Source organism: Chelonia mydas, chromosome 1 (assembly GCF_015237465.2).
Source record: "Chelonia mydas isolate rCheMyd1 chromosome 1, rCheMyd1.pri.v2, whole genome shotgun sequence".
NCBI classification, from domain to species: domain Eukaryota; kingdom Metazoa; phylum Chordata; order Testudines; family Cheloniidae; genus Chelonia; species Chelonia mydas.
In genome coordinates, this window is record NC_057849.1 from 233,606,586 (window position 1) to 233,624,785 (window position 18,200).

The 18,200-nt window shown below is 39.8% G+C and overlaps 1 protein-coding gene across 28 annotated transcripts in view; it reads right to left on the reverse strand.

Moving 5' to 3' along the window:
• PLEKHA5 (pleckstrin homology domain containing A5) overlaps window positions 1–18,200 on the reverse strand; it is a 261,450-nt gene that overhangs the window by 41,982 nt on the left and 201,268 nt on the right. For 13 of the 28 annotated variants that reach the window (XM_037916034.2, XM_037916084.2, XM_037916091.2 and 10 more), the window contains 3 exons: window positions 7,378–7,440; window positions 2,604–2,684; window positions 2,319–2,468 (listed from right to left, as the gene is read on the reverse strand). In XM_037916034.2, coding sequence (XP_037771962.1) covers window positions 2,319–2,468; window positions 2,604–2,684; window positions 7,378–7,440 — 294 coding nt within the window. Of the gene's footprint in view, window positions 1–2,318; window positions 2,469–2,603; window positions 2,685–7,377; window positions 7,441–9,504; window positions 9,520–12,915; window positions 13,046–14,944; window positions 15,026–18,200 lie in introns of those variants that run through there. The other 15 variants (XM_037916029.2, XM_043538976.1, XM_043538992.1 and 12 more) reach the window with 5 other exon arrangements.

The window sequence follows — 18,200 nt, forward strand, 5'->3', positions numbered from 1 at the left end:
GAGTAGTGTTGATGTGGGCAAGAACTTTCTTTTTGAACCTGCCCCTCAGTAACCAGTCACCCAGATACAGAAAGATGTGGATTTCTTTCTTCCTGAAATACGCCACCACAATGACCATACATTTGGTTAAAAACCCAGGGGGGCAGAAGACAGGCCAAGCGGAAGCAGCGTGTCCTGAAAATGACACACTGCCTCATCGAATCTAAAGAATTTTCTGTGGCCTGGCAAAATCACCACATGGAAGTATGTATACTGAAGATCCAGAGCAGTAAAACAGTCATTCTGAGACAACAAAGGGAGGACAGTAGATAGAATGACCATTCAGAACCTCATTTATCCAATATAATTGTTGAGGCCATGAAGCTCGAGAATGGGTCTCACCTCTACCTTGGATTTGCGCACCAGAAAGTACTGGGAATAGAAACTATGACCTGGGTGTTCCAGCAGGGGTATCTCTGCTGCTCCCAAAACCGGTAAAGAGCAAACCTGCTTCCTGAGAGGGGTCCCTGAAGGAGGACAGAAGGGGGAGGGATGGAGAGGAACTGGATGACACAGCCCAACAGTGGTGATTGAGCCCCAAGCATTCTGAAAGCGGGCCAGCCTGTTCCCAAATGGAGGAAGTGGGAGAAAGGAGAGATGACTGGAACACTGCTCTGGACCAACAAAGTCAAACACAGTGCTTGGTAGGCACCGGGAGAGGGCATGTGGATTAGCCGAACCCCAGACCCGACTGCTTTCTCCTATGGTACCTATGACCCTTCCTGGGGTAGTCCTGCTGTCTCTGGGGCAGGAAAAGGCTTCCAAAACATGTGCTGAGCCCAGCAGCAGCCCCACTTCCACTGACTGTGAAAGAGAGATCTCAGGGTACTGTGCAAATTCTCAGCTTCAGCAGCCTACCCAGCCAATGGGGCTATAAAAGACGCAGCCCTGCAAAGTCCTGGACCAAGGGCGAGGTAGGGACTGAAAGACAGAGGAGGTCCATTGGCTCCTGATAAATTGCTGACACAGAAACAGCTGATGCCAGCATCGCCCTCGTCAGTACTGGACTCAATGGACACCCCAGGGCCAGAATTGGAGTCAACGGCATGGGGTCTCCAATCCTCCTTGCATAGTATACTGGGAAGTGGTTGACAGGGCATGCTCCATCCCATGCATTGGCATTCATCCGGTGCAGATCTGCACTTCTTCTGGAGGAGGCAAACAAGTCCCCACAGGGCCTGGAGCAACCTTCTTCAGTCTTATGGGACCTTTTCCTTGATGCACTTGACAAGGAACAACTCCTCTGTGTCTCCGGAGAAGCACCAGCTCCAGGATATTGATGGCCTTGGTGCTGAAGCAGGACTGTCTGAGCAGGTGTTGCTTCAGCTGAAGATTCCTTGCCACTTAAGTCCATTTGGTGAATGATCTTCAAATTGAACTACTGCTCCTTGACATGGGCTTCACCTAGGCACATCAAGCACCACGTGTGGATCACTGAAGGGGGCTGCTTCCCCACACAACAACGTCAATCCTGGTGAGGGCATCACCAGGGAAACACTTAAACTATAGCTAACTAACACTAAATCTAACTAACGCTATACCGTGGGTACTAATTAATTATATACAACTAGAAAAGTCACTAAAATAGTGGGATTGTGAGGTGAAACCACACACACCTCTGACTCCAGCCATGGGCAGTAAGAAGGAACTGAGAGGGGTCAGGGCAGTGCTGCCTCATATATCTAGGGGAGGGGCTACGGCTATGAGGTGCAAGCACAGCCCCTATACAGATACTATTAGGCAAAATTCTCCAGCTCCGGCGTGCTGGGTGCACACATACCTAAGTGGAATACGCTGCTACATCTACTCTAAGAATAACATATAGTAAACTTAACAGGAGAATACCACCTCTCTGTATTTGCCTCTATTGTATATTAACATATTTACAAAGGAGCCAATACATTTTTTGAAAATTAAGTGCAGCATCTTAAGTTATCATCAGAACTTCTCAATAAGATATGGTTTATTGGTATTATATAACTTGCTCTACAATCAACTCTTCATCTCACAGAAAAAAGTTGCCAAATCAATTAAAGTTTGTATGCATTTATCCCTTTTAAAGTAATTTAAAGCAAAAAATTTCACCTGTTGACCGGATTAAAGAGAAAAAAAATTTCTATCTGCCTCACCAGAAGCTCGAGGTAAATGAAAGACAATTTTAAGATTTGCTGGGATATAAAAAAGAAAGAACCCGTAGACAATTCAATTAAAAGTACCAACACGAAGAAAAATCGCTTAACACCTCATTGAGTTTTACTGGCAAAAAATCTATTACTTACTGCAGTAGCTCGAGACACTTCTCGACAAGTGCTAAGCAGTCCATTCTGTAAGTCATCTCGCTGTAAGACTACATTCTGTATGGCAGCTGGGTTATCTGCATTCATTTCTATCTCTTGACTGGCTGATAGCAAAGCTTGCTCAAGCGTGTACTATTATAATAAAAAGAATTAATTTTTAATGTTCTGCATCATTGGGTTGATTTTCGTTTTACTTTAGTTATCAGTGTTGTGATAATAGCCATGTAAAATAACATCCATTTTAGGTAATAAATATAATTGTCCTACTTTCTCCTTGTGTAGCTGTTGAAGTTTCTCTTCCAGTGCTTGTACCACTTTATCTTGTTCACATAATCGGCTAAGCTTAGTCTAGTTTAAGAGAAGATGGTTGTAATTAGTATTTATTATTCTGCATATCATCTGTATTAACACAGTATCAAACCATTTCATGAGTATTTAAAGTTTTGTTATTACTATATATTAACTTTAAATGTTGTAAAGTTGAATATTGAATTTTCAAAGCAGCCTAAGAAACTCTGAAAAAGGCCCTATAAACTAGAGTATTGCTGTAATTTCAAACAGCATGGGTCAAATGTAGTAACTAGTTATTCTACAGCTAAGTCTTCTAGATTTCACAGCAGCTTTTACTACAGCTGATCACACTATTTTGACCCACCTGCAGGCCTTGGTTGGGGTACATATTATTAAGTAGATCCATTCTTTTCTATCCTATATTACAGAAGGTTGTTTTGAGCAATTACTCACCAAAGCCAAAAACAATCTTGTGGGAGCCCTGTGTGGTTCTATTTTCACACCCTTCTGTTAAAAACATGTGTGTGACTATTCTGTTGATGGCATTGCAAATCAAATAATCTATCAGCTTGAAAATGACAGGGAGCACTAAGTCTTTGACTTTACACAGTACTAAGTACTATCAAATTGCTAAAACATACACGCCTCCAGCTTCCATCCAGGACACACCACACGATCCATTGTCTACAGCCAAGCTCTAAGATACAACCACATTTGCTCCAATCCCTCAGACAGAGACAAACACCTACAAGATCTTTATCAAGCATTCTTAAAACTACAATATCCACCTGCTGAAGTGAAAAAAAGGATTGACAGAGCCAGAAGAGTACCCAGAAGTCACCTACTACAGGACAGGCCCAACAAAGAGAATAACAGAACGCCACTAGCGGTCACCTTCAGCCCCCAACTAAAACCTCTCCAGCACATCATCAAGGATTTACAACCTATCCTGAAAAATGATCCCTCACTCTCACAGATCTTGGGAGACAGACCAGTCATCGCTTACAGACAGCCCCCCAATCTGAAGCAAATACTCACCAGCAACCACACACTAACACAACAAAAACACTAACACTATCCTTGCAACAAAGCCCGATGCCAACTCTGTCCACATATTTATTCAAGTGACACCATCATAGGACCTAATCACATTAGCCACGCCATCAGGGGCTCATTCACCTGCACATCTGCCAATGTGATATACACCATCATGTGCCAGCAATGCCCCTCTGCCATGTACATTGGCCAAACCGGACAGTCTCTACGCAAAAGAATAAATGGATACAAATCAGATGTCAAGAATTATAACATTCAAAAACTGGTAGGAGAACACTTCAACCCCTCTGGCCACTCAGTAAAAGATTTAAGGGTGGCAATTTTGCAACAGAAAAGCTTCAAAAACAGACTCCAATGAGAAACTGCTGAGCTTGAATTAATATGCAAACTAGATACCATTAACTTGGGTTTGAATAGAGACTGGGAGTGGTTGGGTCATTACACATATTGAATCTATTTTCTTAAGTTAAGTATCTTCACACCTTCTTGTCAACTGTCTAAATGGGCCATCTTGATTATCACTACAAAAGTTTTTTTCTCCTGCCAATAGCTCATCTTAACTAATTAGCCTCTCACAGCTTGTATGGTAACTTCCAACTTATCTGTATGTATATCTATATCTATATATCTTACTATATGTTCCATTCTACGCATCCAATGAAGTGGGCTGTAGCCCACGAAAGCTTATGCTCTAATAAATTTGTTAGTCTCTAAGGTGCCACAAGTACTAAGTTCTTTTTGCTAAAACATACAGACATCTGAATTTCAGCTTCTGCTGTGTTCTGCGGAAGCAATGGTTTCTCTAAAAGTTTTCCATTGTAAGTTTTATTTTAAGGGCCAGTATCCTTCTGAAGAACTCATCAGTAGTATAGGCTTCCATTACACTGACAAAGAGATTCCAGCACAGGCAAAAATAAAATCTGTTGTCAGTTATGGGTTTTATTCCCGTCCGTGAACATAGAGTATATAAAGATTCTCACATTTCTTGTAATGAAATGTAATGGATTTTACAGTCAAATAAAACTTTACACACATACTGCTAGAAACTAACTAATTCAGAGACATTAGCTTGACTCATTCTGCTGGCATACATTTAATCAGAAGTCCACCTGAAGGTCAGAGGCGAACAAGGCACCAGCAACACTTACTGCACTGGGGGCCAGAGAGTAGGTGCAGCACCTCAAAATAGATGGTGCTGCTCAGGATGCCCAGCAATACACTTAATTAGAATATCTTGTGGACAGCTTTCAACAGCTGGAGGGTAAGGCTAACTCACTCCCCAGGAAGGGAGGTGGTATAAACAGACTGACTGACCTTTCCTAGGGATCAAATAGCCCTGCTGGCCTGGAGGTGCAATTTGCCTCCCTTTGTGCTAGTAGGGTGAACCAGGCCCAATTACTTACAGAAAGACCAAACGAAACAAATGGTCTCAGCACCAACAAGTGGAAATGGCTTTAATTTAAGAAAGGCTGTGGAGAATCTTGAGATGTCCACTTTCAGCCTCCTTTTTAGGCATATTAACACACAGTGGAATCAAATATACACTGAGTTATGTTGTGAGGTTGCACTGACCTTTTATCTTGCTTTATGAAACACTCAAATCTGCTCTCAATTAGTTGCTTACATACTAAATATGGTTTCTTTTTTCTAAATCTCAAATGTAAACTTATAAAACAGCTTTTTACATTTTACTGTATTAGACGTAGAAAGTAAAGTGAGTTGTCATCAAATAAATGTAAAAGGTAAAATATTTGCATTTAATATAATGAAGTCAAGTAAGGCATTGTACCCACCTGTCTTTTGTGTTAGACTCAAGTAGTGAAACATTTAGGGCTTGTCTACACTGGCAAGTTTCTGTGCAGCAAAGCAGCTTTTTGCGCTCAAACTGTAGACGTGTACACGCTGCCAAGCCACTTTGTGGGCAGAAACTCCTCAGTTGCACCACTGCAAAAAAACCACCTTGACGAGAGTCGTAAGGCTTTTGCGCAGAAGCTCCAGCGCTCTATTGCCAGTATAGACTCTTGATTGCTTTCTGTGCTGTAATTGGCCTCCGGAGCAGTCCCATAATGCCTCAAGTGACCACTCTGCTCATTGTTTTGAACTCAGCTGCCCTGAGACATGCGCCCCTCCCCTTTCAAAGCACCATTTCTGACAGCCCTCATGTGCTGATCTGCTCTGGGACACAAAGCAAACCATTAATGTGGAATGCTCGTGCTGTTGAACATAGAGGCAGGTGAGAGAGATTGCTGTGCAGAGAGCCCAGGAAGGGAGGCACGGGCTGATGTCAGGGTTTCCCCCTCCCCCGGGACTGGTTGCTGCCTGCTGCTGTCTGAACTTACAAGACAGCATGAGGACACACTCTGTCCCCCAAAACACACATTCTCTCTCCCCCACCTCCATACACACACACTGTCTCCCTATCACACACTCCCCCCCACCGCCAACTTCAGTTGAAAAGCAGCCGGCAATGTAGTAGGATGCCCATGGAACAATGGGATCAACCTGCATCATGTGATGCTGGGCCTGCCCCATGAGACATTGCAAACCCTTTCCAAAGCACCCAGCGGCCAGCTGCACAGTGGGATAGTTATCAAAACGCACTGCTGTCTTTGCCGCTGCAAGAGCTGCTAATGTGGATGTGCTCCAGCGTCACAAGAAGCACAGTGTGGACAAGCAACAGAGGTTTAATCCCAGCATTTTAAAGTGGTATAACTTGTGGCACTGAAACTTGCTAGTGTAGACATACCCTTAGAAAATACTTTCTTCTGTGGCCTGAGTTTAGGCAATAATGCATCTGCAAAACCTTCTACAATTAATGTACATGGCTCAGTTGGACAGGACACATTCATGTTGTAATATTTAGCCTCAACTAGCATGCCTTATCTCACATACTATATTCAGTGAATAGGTAACCTTCCATTTCTGTCTCGCTCAGAAACTGGCTGAGCCAGTTTTGTGCACATTTATAAGTAAAATGAGAAGAAACCATGTATAAATGTAGTGTTAATTTTTCCTGTAATCCCTTTATAGTGGCTGAAGCTTTAAAACTGACATTTGACATGGACAATAGTCATGAAAAAGGACTATATGCATTTAATAGCTTTAAAATAATTGATTTCACAAAGTTACCTATTTTAAAACTGCATATGGAACATGTACTTTAGAAAAGGCCTACAGGTCTACAAACAGTGCATCTAAGTGCAGACTTGCTGATTCAAGAGACTTACATAATTAAATATTGTAAATCTCTTGATGATTCGAGGGATTTTTTTTTTTAAATATACACACAAAAATATATATACATATATATACATACACACCCTTACAAATTCACTTACAGTATTAGTAACTCCCCAACCCCAATAAATTAAAAACCAGCTATGGGATATTTGCTCAAACTTCCAGAAATATTTCCCCCAACTTCCAGAAATAATTCCCCTTTGAGCACAGACAAACACTGGAAAATTTCAGGCCAAAATGTGATAATTTCAGAAAGCTAGAAGCATGACAACTGGGAGTTATAATAGAAATTTCCCTCCACTTTAACTGAAGCAATTGCTACTAGTGTCCCACTATATTAAGTAGTTTTTGCATCTAAATTTTATGACCAGGGTAGAAACTTCTACATGAGAATATCAACACAGTAAGCCAAAGACTAACATTACTTTGGGGAAAGCCAAACATATATACTTACATCTATATCCAGTTCTTCAGATCTATATTTGTATAGTGTACCCCTACATTCGTCTTGTGTCAACTATAAGGAAGAATAACATTCGCATAAAATAACTTCACCAGAACCATGAAAATGATGTTAATCTTACAGTTAAAATTTTAATACACCAAAATCAGATTCCATTAGAATGCCAAACATTTAATGTATGACTATATAGTTTGAGTCAATACACAATATTTAATTCTGTTACTTAATGTACCTAATGGAATGTCAAATATGGATTGTCAGAAGGAGAAAGGTATATCGCAGTTATTTACTCAAACTATTAAATCTTGCTAATTAAAACTGAAACTGTGGAATTGTGTTAAGTTTATTAGGCATGCATAATTCTTCAGAAAAAATGTTCAGTGCTATAGTTGCAATATAAAAATTCAATCAAATCTAGACTATGCAGTAGATAAAATTACATCCGCATACACAATTATATATCACTATATAAATTTTCATGTGTGCATTCTAAATACAAGGCCTTATTCTGCTCTCTTTTATGTTAATGGCAGTGTATAGAAATTCCAGTGTGTTCAAGTCTAGTTACAAATTTACACCAGATTAACTCTTCACGTATACACTGTAAGATGTACAGATATACACACTTTTTTTGGCATGTAGGTGGAATTTTTTTTTAAATTTGCACTTTTTCCTCAGCTCTCTTTTAGATATGGTACTCCATACTACAGCAATTGCTGTAACTGAATACAGGAACTCCTCACTTAAAGTCGTCCCAGTTAAGGTTGTTTCCTTGTTACATTGCTGATCAATTAGGGAACATGCTCATTTAAAGTTGTGCAATGCTCTCTTCTAACATTTGGCAGCTGCCTGCTTTGTCCACTGCTTGCAGGAAGAGCAGCCCGTTGCAGCTAGCTGGTGGGGGCAAGGAACCAGGGTGGACCAGCTGCCCCCGTCAGCTCCCTGCTCCCCTAAGTTCCCTGTGCAGCAGCTGCTCAGCAGGCTGTCAATTGCCAGCAGTTCAGCTGTCCACTGCCATGTGCTGCTCCTGCCCCTCTGCCTTGGAGCTGCTCCCGGGAGCCTCCTGCTTGCTGTGTAGGTGCGAGGGGAAGAAGAGGGCGGCTAATGTCAGGGTGTCCCCCTTCCCCCTGCTCCTGCACCCCACTTACCCCATCTTCCATAGAGGAGGGGGGACACACCGACAGAGGGAGCTGCTGCCTTAAGCAGCAGCTGCAGTCTGGTCTCAGCTTGCTGATCTAATTAACAAGGCAGTGTACTTCTGACCCCACTCTTCATACTTAAAGGGGAAATGTGCATCTCGATCTCTCAAACACACACAGGGTGTGTGTCTCTGTTTACCCTCCCTCCTTTCCTGCTGCCTCGTGGAGTGTGAGAGTTAACCCTTGAGGGCTCAGCCAATTGCTAGTTCATCATTTAGCAGTACTGTAAATACTGGGAAATATACCACCCTCTGACTCCTCCACCTCAACCAAGCTTCACAATCATCATCACTATGTGCCAGTATTAAATTTCCCTGGAACCTAACCCCCTCATTTACATTAAGTCTTATGGGGAAATTGGATTTGCTTAACATCGTTTAGCTTAAAATCGCATTTTTCAGGAACATAACTACAACGTTAAGTGAGGAGTTCCTGTACAATTCTATTTCTTGTGCTGAGGTATGAAAACTCTTTTTACCAAGGTTATGACTGCCATCCTACTCAGCAGTAGAAGGGATCCTCACACACTGATTTGATATGAACGAATGCTCAACGTATTAACTTTTTACTTCTTTTCATCTCAAGACTGACTTCTAGTGATATATTTTAAAATACTTAAAACGGGCTAACATATATAGATATGCATTTGTGCCAAACTTTGTATATCCCATTTTAGTTAATACATAAAAATATATGCATATTCATTCATTCCTAACATATACATTTCCCCTCCATATGCATGTTATTTAATTGGAACATTTTTACATCAATTGTGCAGAAAAGAGACTGTAGAAACACAAGTCCAAAGGAGGTTTATAAATGCAAGGATTGGGGAAAGTTAAACATACAAGCATTCCAAACATACAATAAACCTTTAAAAGACTTAAGTGTTTCATTTCAAGACATTATTTCCACATACCTCATGCAAATGCATCTGGTGACAATTTAAAAGTATGTATAGTGTATTAAAACCACATAGTAACTTTCTTTGCAATGAATATTTAATGAAAATGAGTATCAGAATATGAAAAAGCCACACCACTTTTGCACTTCATTAAGATTATAACCCAATTTTTTAACAAAAATCTATTTAAACCTCTAATAGAGTAGAAACAATATATTTTTTTAAAAACCCTCCTTTCCGAACTAAAGCTTCTATCTTAACTAAAGAACGAACTTAAGAATGGAAATATTTTAAGAGTGTGCTCATAAGCATGGTCAATATAAATCTGGCCCAGACCCCAAAAATATGGTTAAAACCTTACACTGATTTCTATGTAACAAAACAGGGACATTATGTAGTTTTTCAAGACCCCAAATTTATCTTTCCAGAACACTCTTAGATATTATGCAGCTTCCTTGGACAGTGATATACAAAGTAATTCTTTTCAAGTTTAGTGACTTTTTTAAAAGCTCATTTATTTGTGTTCTCAGAAGCCCAATCTTAATTATAGCCTAGCTTAAAATAGGATTATGATCTATCAACACCTATTCCTATTACATAACTGTTTAGAAAATCTAAATGCACTTTTAATGAGATAGGTACAGAACATTAAATTTGTTTTAATACCTGTAAATAATTACTTGTAAAATACTTTTATTCAAATGGTATTAAGTTTGAGTTTACCCCACACAGGCAATGAAATGGTTAATGTGGGCCCATTAACAGCCGGTTGCACTTGGAGGGTGGGCCAGACTAAATTAAAAGAGGAGTCCAGCTGGGGGAGGAGCTACATGCTTTCCATAAAGCAAGGAAGCTAAGAGTAGAAAAGGGTTGCAGGGAGAAAGGGGAAGAACCTTAGAGTCACTCTCTGGGTAGTAGAGAGAGCAGAGGAACTTCAGGACAGATTTTACATTCTGGGCTTGATGGGATAGGCTCACCCAGCGGCGCTCCGGGTCTTGGGCAGCGGGTCAGGCGGCGCTCTGGGTCTTCAGCAGCACTTCGGCATCGGGTCCTTCACTGACTCCGCGGGGGGGGGTCCTTCAGTGACACCGAAGACCAGAGTGAGTGAAGGACCTGCCGCCCAAGACCCAGAGCGCTCCCTGACCCGCCGCCCAAAACCCACTCACTCATCAGAAGGGAAGAGACTTTTAAATGACCTGGCCAGAGGGTCACGTCACAAGAAGAGAGAACACCGCAGGCCCGGTGCAGCTGATGGCAGTTGATGTTAAATGACAAGAGAGCTGCTTTGCCAAGCCACAAGGGGCATGCCTGCAGTGAGAGCACTTTTTTACAGTCTATAATAGCCACTGAAATGTTTCCATTTTTTACAGTCTTATCAGTAATACACAACAGGCAGAAACTTTTAGAGAAGCACTTCACCTCCACACAACAGGGAATATTGTAAAATAACATTTTGCATTCATTTAACACAGAAAATCTCAAAATTATATGAACTACTTTGCCCATCACTGTCAGTGCACAGTGCAGCAGCTGCTTAATAATGTACAGCAAATCTACTAGATGGTTTAAGGCAAGATGTGAAGAACACACTCATATTGAATTGGAATTACAGGAGGAACTGAGGTAGCTTACACTACCTCTTGGAGTGTGCTACAGGATATTTAGTGACCAAATGGCCAACAGCCTGTTTTTATGTTGCATCCAGTTGAAACACCTCCAGTGACAGTTCCTCCCAGGGCCCTGATTTAAGAGGAAGAGTGCCATCTACTGCATTGCCACCATCACTTCCCACAGACTTGTTAGTTTTCCTTGAAGACTTCCTATCCAAGTACTGACATAGCCCATTCCTGCTAACATTGAAATATATAGTGAAATCACATTGTATGAGTGCAGAGAATGACCAGCATTTTAAATACTCCTGAAGTACAATTTATTGCTGGCTGTTAGTGTAAGCTACATGTATAGTTGGGGCAAATATTTCTGTGTGTGTGCAGTTACAGTGGTGTTACACAACTGCCACTGCATTCAATGAGAAATGTGTAATGTCCAGTATGTAATGCTGAAAATATCACTCTACCTATCTGTGAATTAAGTCTGTGCACAATATGTATATCTACAAAGAAGAATTTAGCAAGTAGAGATTTCAAAAATTACAGAAACATAGTCCATCTAGTCCAGTATCGCATCTTAGAGAACGGGCAATATCTGCTGAATCACAGCAAGGTATAAAACCACGAAAACGAACATTATGTAAGATGTCCATAGGGGAAGTTTTTTCCTAACTTAAGGCAACTATTGGAGGGTTTATTTATATTCTACACTGTGATATACCAATATAAAGGACAAAAATCGCATGGGAGCCTTATTACAGTGGCATATCAAAAAATTTTATCACCATCAATGAGAGTTCTTCATAGCAGAATTTGTCTTACTCCCTTCTAGCCATGCACCTTTGTTTAACACTCTTTCCATTTTGGAGTAATTCCTGAACTTGAGGGGAACAGGTCAAATATTTATTCTGTTTGGCAGCCACAGATTTTCATAGCTCAATTATCTACAAAATACAGCAATCGCTTAAATAAGAATGCTTAGGCTTCTTTAAAACTTTGATGTTTGAAATACAGTATTTTGTGCAGCAAAACTCATGTGTCTAAGAAACTGCTGCGCTTACAGATTTGTATTGGCCATGCTTGTAAGTTAGATTCATAGATATTAAGGTCAGAAGGGACCATTATGATCATCTAGTCTGAAGTTAATGCAGGTCTCAACCCAAAGACATATTTCCATTCAGCACATTTCCCCCCTCTTTATGTCTCACCAGAGCTGAAGCCATGACTATATAGTCTAGAAATGTGTACTCTGGTAGGTTGGTTCTGACTTTATTAATAAAACATTGCCCCTTGGATCTACAGTCTCCAGATCAAGTTATTTGATCTGTTTTTCTCCAAGGCTAAAAACTAACTAGCTGCAAACAAACCAACCAACCAAAATCTATAAATCCATCTCCTAAAATGAAGAAAGTTGCCAGATATGACCAGGTAAACACCAATGGCATGCTTTTGTGTTGAACAAAAAGAAGCACCTTTGAAAGCTAATTGTGCATAGGACCACGTTAAGACAAATGTTGGAAGCTTGTTGGAAATTTTATGAGCTTACTGGACACCTGCATACGATACCAAATGATCAAACATTCTAGACAGAAGTTATCCAAAGGGTACACTTAATATACTCAACAACAAAAGCGTTCAGCAAAAGCCATGCTAACAATATCGCAGCATTTTATAAAGCATGAATGATTTGTGGTTTTTCAAAACAAATAAGAGAAACACTGATGTTATGAGTAAATCTGAAGAACAACCAAAAACTGTCACTGAGGAAAATTTTCGCAGATGATAAAGCAATTTCATTCACTGTCCAAGACCTTACTTGCTGGTACAGTTGTGGTCTTAGCGCCGAGTTCTCAATCATAGTGTGAACCATGGTGATTAAAGGTTCATTCTCTTTCATCTATTTCAAATCAGGAGGAGCATACAGCAAACATCAGTTTACACCATAGCTAGATTTGAAAGACGACACTGTAAATATAGCCTCTACTTCAATATTTTTTCTACTAATGCAGCATTTTACATTTTAACCTATTCCTTTACAGATTCCAACATTTAGAAAAAGTAAACATTTGCAAAACATAAGTGATAAATATCAAACTCATGTTTCCCATACACACAAGATTTTACTATATTAATATTTCATAAAAGCTGTATCATTTCCACTGTGGTTCATGTCACTAGTAAGTCTAATTACTTCAGATGTTTTACCAATAAACTCAAGTTACAATAGGTAAAAACATCTGGAACAACTGGACAAAATACTGAGTAGCCAAACCACGATACTACTTAGCAATAAGCCAGCTAGATTTGAAGTAATTTAAAACACAAATACAGTAATTTAAATATGCAGTAAGCAACATCCAAATTCTTATCTGAGAACCATCTTATAAAATAGTCCCCCAGACATTAACATGTAGATTACATCTTCAGTATGTTACGAGTTATTTGAGCCCTTCTGGAACTGAATACTAAGATCAAGTTTACAATGATCTACACCAGTACTTCACAATCTACAATGTAACAATGGTAGCAATGCAGCAATTTTTATATACAAAGGTACTCAATTATATTAGTTATTGCATTTACCCATATATGGCAATGAAACCATCTGTTGCACATTTCAAGCTAGGTTAGACATATGTGCTTCCATATTTGCAGAACAAATCATTTATGTTTACTGCCACAAGTGCAATTGTCCAAAACAAGTTCTTTGATCATTTATGAAAAAAAATTATAGAATTAGGGCTTCAAAAAAAACCCAAGCAATGCATAGAGCAAATGGTCTTCTTACGCTAGCATGCTGGTCAGAATTCTTACAATCTTATAAGATTTTTGAATATTGTGTTAGGTAGAGCTGGTTAAGACATATTTTTGTTCCTGTCAAAAATCAATATAAAGTAAAAAAGTTTGTCAAAATTTTCTTCAGAAGTTTTTAGACTTTTGTTGAAAAACCAAAACCAATAATTTTCAGTCTTAGGAGTGAAAAATTCTGTTTTTTCCAACAAAAAGTCAAAAAATATCTAAAATGGATATTTACTTTAGAAATGTCCAGTTTGATATGCCATTTTTTGTAGAAAGACCCTTTGAATCAAAAATTTCAACCAGCTCTTGCGCTACATCAATTTTACATCCAGCTATAGAGGATGTATGTCTCTCATCTCTCTTACCATGTAACTGTATACACAGTGGATTTTCATACAGACTAACTATTGCCTCACCAATTTGATGAGACAGACAAGCTACTGCTCTGCTGCCCATTGAAAGGCACATTTTCCAACCCAAGTGACAACAATTTCCCCATAAACAGAAAACTCCAGTCTGCGTGTGGTTTTAGGTGGACCCCAACATTCTGTATCAGTGGTACCTCACTAATTTGCACTGGCTAAGGACCCCATAATTTGTACCAAAACAACTGTTTTTCCCCCATTCTTAGTGAAGTTTTAATTACATTTAAAAAGCAAATATACTTCTAGTATACTATGAAGAATCAAATTTGAATTACAAATAGTAGTAAGATACAATTACTAAATGAAGTATATTGTGATATGTTCTTTGCTTTATTGTGCATTCATTTATTCACTCATCTACAATATTAATTCACAATGGGTTACCAGGCATTAGTGGGAAATACTGAGGTTCTAGTATATGTGAGGAATATATTTCATACTGTGCCTCTAATGAGACAGTTGTCTTAATTTACAGGATAACATATCCCTATTACAGTCAAAAGTAGAATTTGAGAGGCAAAAGCAGGCCCATCTTGGATTAGAGTAAAATTTTCCTCACTTTTTTACATTTAGTCCATTTTTACTCCAGTCCCACAAGATAAAGATCCTTATGCCACAGGGAACATTTGAAAGTATTTATTTCAGTACCATTTTTCTAGCAAGATTTCTTTCCCCTATTCCTACAGTATATTGTTGACAAACCTAAAGAGAAGCAGAATAAGGTAACAGTCACATATGAAATACTTTAGTGTTCACTAAGTTTAAAAGTCTCAAAGGCTCTGTTTTTGTCCTACTTTGCAACAACAGTTACTTGATGCTTTAGCTTCTTTACACAAGTTCGTCTCAGCTGATTACCTGTCAGCAGGTCAGTAGCATTCTACACTAAGAGGGCAATTTTTGAGTCATGTGACCCAATCTTAAACTGGCCTGTGTTGAAGGAAAATACTGTCTCTACAACAGAGAGGTTCCCCATAATATACAGTAAATAGGAAACTACTAAAAACCAGAGCTAGACAAAACACATTTTCCCTCTTTTATAGAAAACAATTCTTGTATAATTTTTCCACAGATAAATTTAAATTTTTTGGCTAAATTTGAAAACAAACATTTCTATTAGGAAGGGCCTTTTTGGAGTTGTTGTCTGAGCAGGGAGCTGAGCCTATGGAAGAGAGTGGGAACATGAAGTATCTGAACTACATTTTTCATGATGTACAATGGTCTCCCCTCTTCCTGGAGGGAGGTGGTATATTATGGCAGCCCCCGTCCATGATAATACTAAACAAAACTACCCATGCTGTACACCAATCAAGAGCTCTTCTAGAAAAAACTAAAGTGTGACAGAACTAATTTAAACCCAATATATAACAAACTGCTGACAACCTGAACAAAATAATTTTAACTAAAGAAAGCGAAAACACCGTCAACCAAACAGGCTGTTTCGAAGCTGAACCATTTCACCGAGACTTATCAATTACTACCAAGTTTTCATCAGGAAGATTTCTAAGGTCCAGAGCTCTTTGGAACTTCTGACCAGAGAGAGAGAGAGAGAGAGAGAGAGACCGAACTGAATTGAAAGACTGATCTTTTAATCCAAAAACAAATGGATTTAAACACAATTTTGTTTTGTGAAGACATTTGAAAGGTTTTGGTTTTGTTCTAACACAGAACAAAAACAAATCCTGAAAATTTGAAACGTATTGTGAAATTGAGTTGTCATCCTCCAGGCAGCTCTAATTTTAATACTACAGTAAAAGCTTTTTTATCCAGCATATTGGGGGATTGGGGGAAGCCGGTAAGTCAAAAATTCCAGTTAACTAAGAGGGAGTGAGTTTGGGTGAGGGAGGTGGCTCAGGACTGGGGGTTAGGGTGCAAGAGGGTGTGCGGGGCACAGGCTCTGGGAGGGATTTTGGGTGTGGGAGGGGGTTCAGGGCAGCGAGTTGGGGCACAGGCGGGGTTTTGGGACGGCGGATCCAGGCGGCACTCACCTCGGGCGGCTCCCCGCAAGCAGCGATATGTCTCTGCTGCTCCTGGGCAAAGGCATGTCCAGGCGGCTCTGCGTGCTGCCTCCGTCCCCACAGCTCCCATTGGCCGCGGTCCCTGGCCAATGGAAGCTGCAGCGCTAGTGCTTGGGGCAGGGCAGGGGAAGTGCATGGCGCCCCGGTGGCCGTTCCTCCGCCTAGGAGTGGAAGGGACATGTCGCCACTTGCGGGGAGCCACTCAAGGTGAGCGCCGCCCAGATCCAGCATCCCGAAATGCCCATTTCTAGAGGTTTCCAGATGGTAAAGTGCCAGATAACACAACTTTTTACTGTATCTTGGGGGACCTCCTACCCTATTTTTACCTGTGGAGGTTAACAGCACTCCATAATTTTGACTGGAAAGGTCACTGCTCAACAGCAATCTCAGTCCCTAAAGAAGCTGGAGGGTCAACAATTGGGAAACAATCCTCTATATAAAACACTGCAAAGTGCTGACCAAAAGGCCATTCCAGCAGAAACCAAATGATTTTTATATCCCTATGAAAATGATATTAACTGACAGACCGTTAAATGTTCATTATTTGTCAAGAGGTGATATAATATATATTCAATTTCACTCTATCATTTTTATAAATAATATTAACCCACAGATATGCAGTACAATTATCTGCAGAAGTGGTAGAGCAAAATGGAGCCTAAACTGAGTAAGACAGCAACTTAGCCACAGTACTAACATAAAAACAGATTCAAATTGTATTATGAGTGCTATGAAAACAAAATTTTACAGAACAGCTGCACCATAACAGTAGTAATAGTGCATTTATATAGTTCATTTTATCTGGGGGATACAAAGTTCTTTACAAACTTTAATTTAAGTTGTGACACGTGGCCAAAAAGGGTTAAGCAACTTGTAGGCTAATTGACCCAGATTCAGCCTTTAGAGACATGTTAGGAAAGTATGTAGATACAATTAGGGCCATTCCATGTTAGAGAGTCTAGCGCTTTAAAATGTAAACTTGTATTGTTAAAGAATTGGAAGAAGATAGTGATTGTAGTAGCCTATGTTTACCTATGTCTTGTTAGAGGTTAACAATGTAACCAAACGGTTCCTGTCTAGGGCTGTACTCTGTTAATTCAGAGATCCAAATGAAACAACATTTAGACAGAACTTGGGTCATTGTCGATATGTCTTTTTAAAGTTTGTGGTAAACTGTCTATAAACTGCTTAATGGATAATTACCTTATGTTAACCCATATAGTTAATTACTGGTGAAGGTTAGGAAACAGAAGGTTACGTCAAAAGCCTATTGTTCACCCAAGGACTGCATGCTGCCCAGGAACTGTATAAAGAACTCTTGGGACCTGATCCGTTCATATCAAATCTGCTCATGTTTTACCAGGGGAAGCACCGAGCCACAAGATTGAGGTCTCCAAATTCATTTGAATAACCCTGGTATTGGACAAAACCTATGGACTAATTCTAAGCACTCTTTGCAACTCAAAAGCACACCATCTCTACTATGAAACTGATCTCAGAACTGTCTTCATGTCTGCATGTATGCTGATATTTTAACCAACACATTCTCTTTTCTTTAATTAATTTTAGTTTAGTTAATAAGAATTGGTGGAAGCATGCATTTGGGTATGATCTAAAGTATTCATTAACTTGGGAGGTAATGTGTGCACAACTTTTTATATGATGAACAAGATTTTCAGTAATCCCCATCATATTTGACTTTGCTGTCTGGGTGCCCCAGGCTGGGTTGATTTAAGGGAATTGTGTCTTGGCTTCTGTGTAACCAGTAAAGTACTGTAAAAGCTGTTTTGGTGCTGGCTGAGTGAATCTAAGTGTTGGAATAACCACCAGTTCTGGGGGTTGTCTGCCCCATTCTTTGGGGT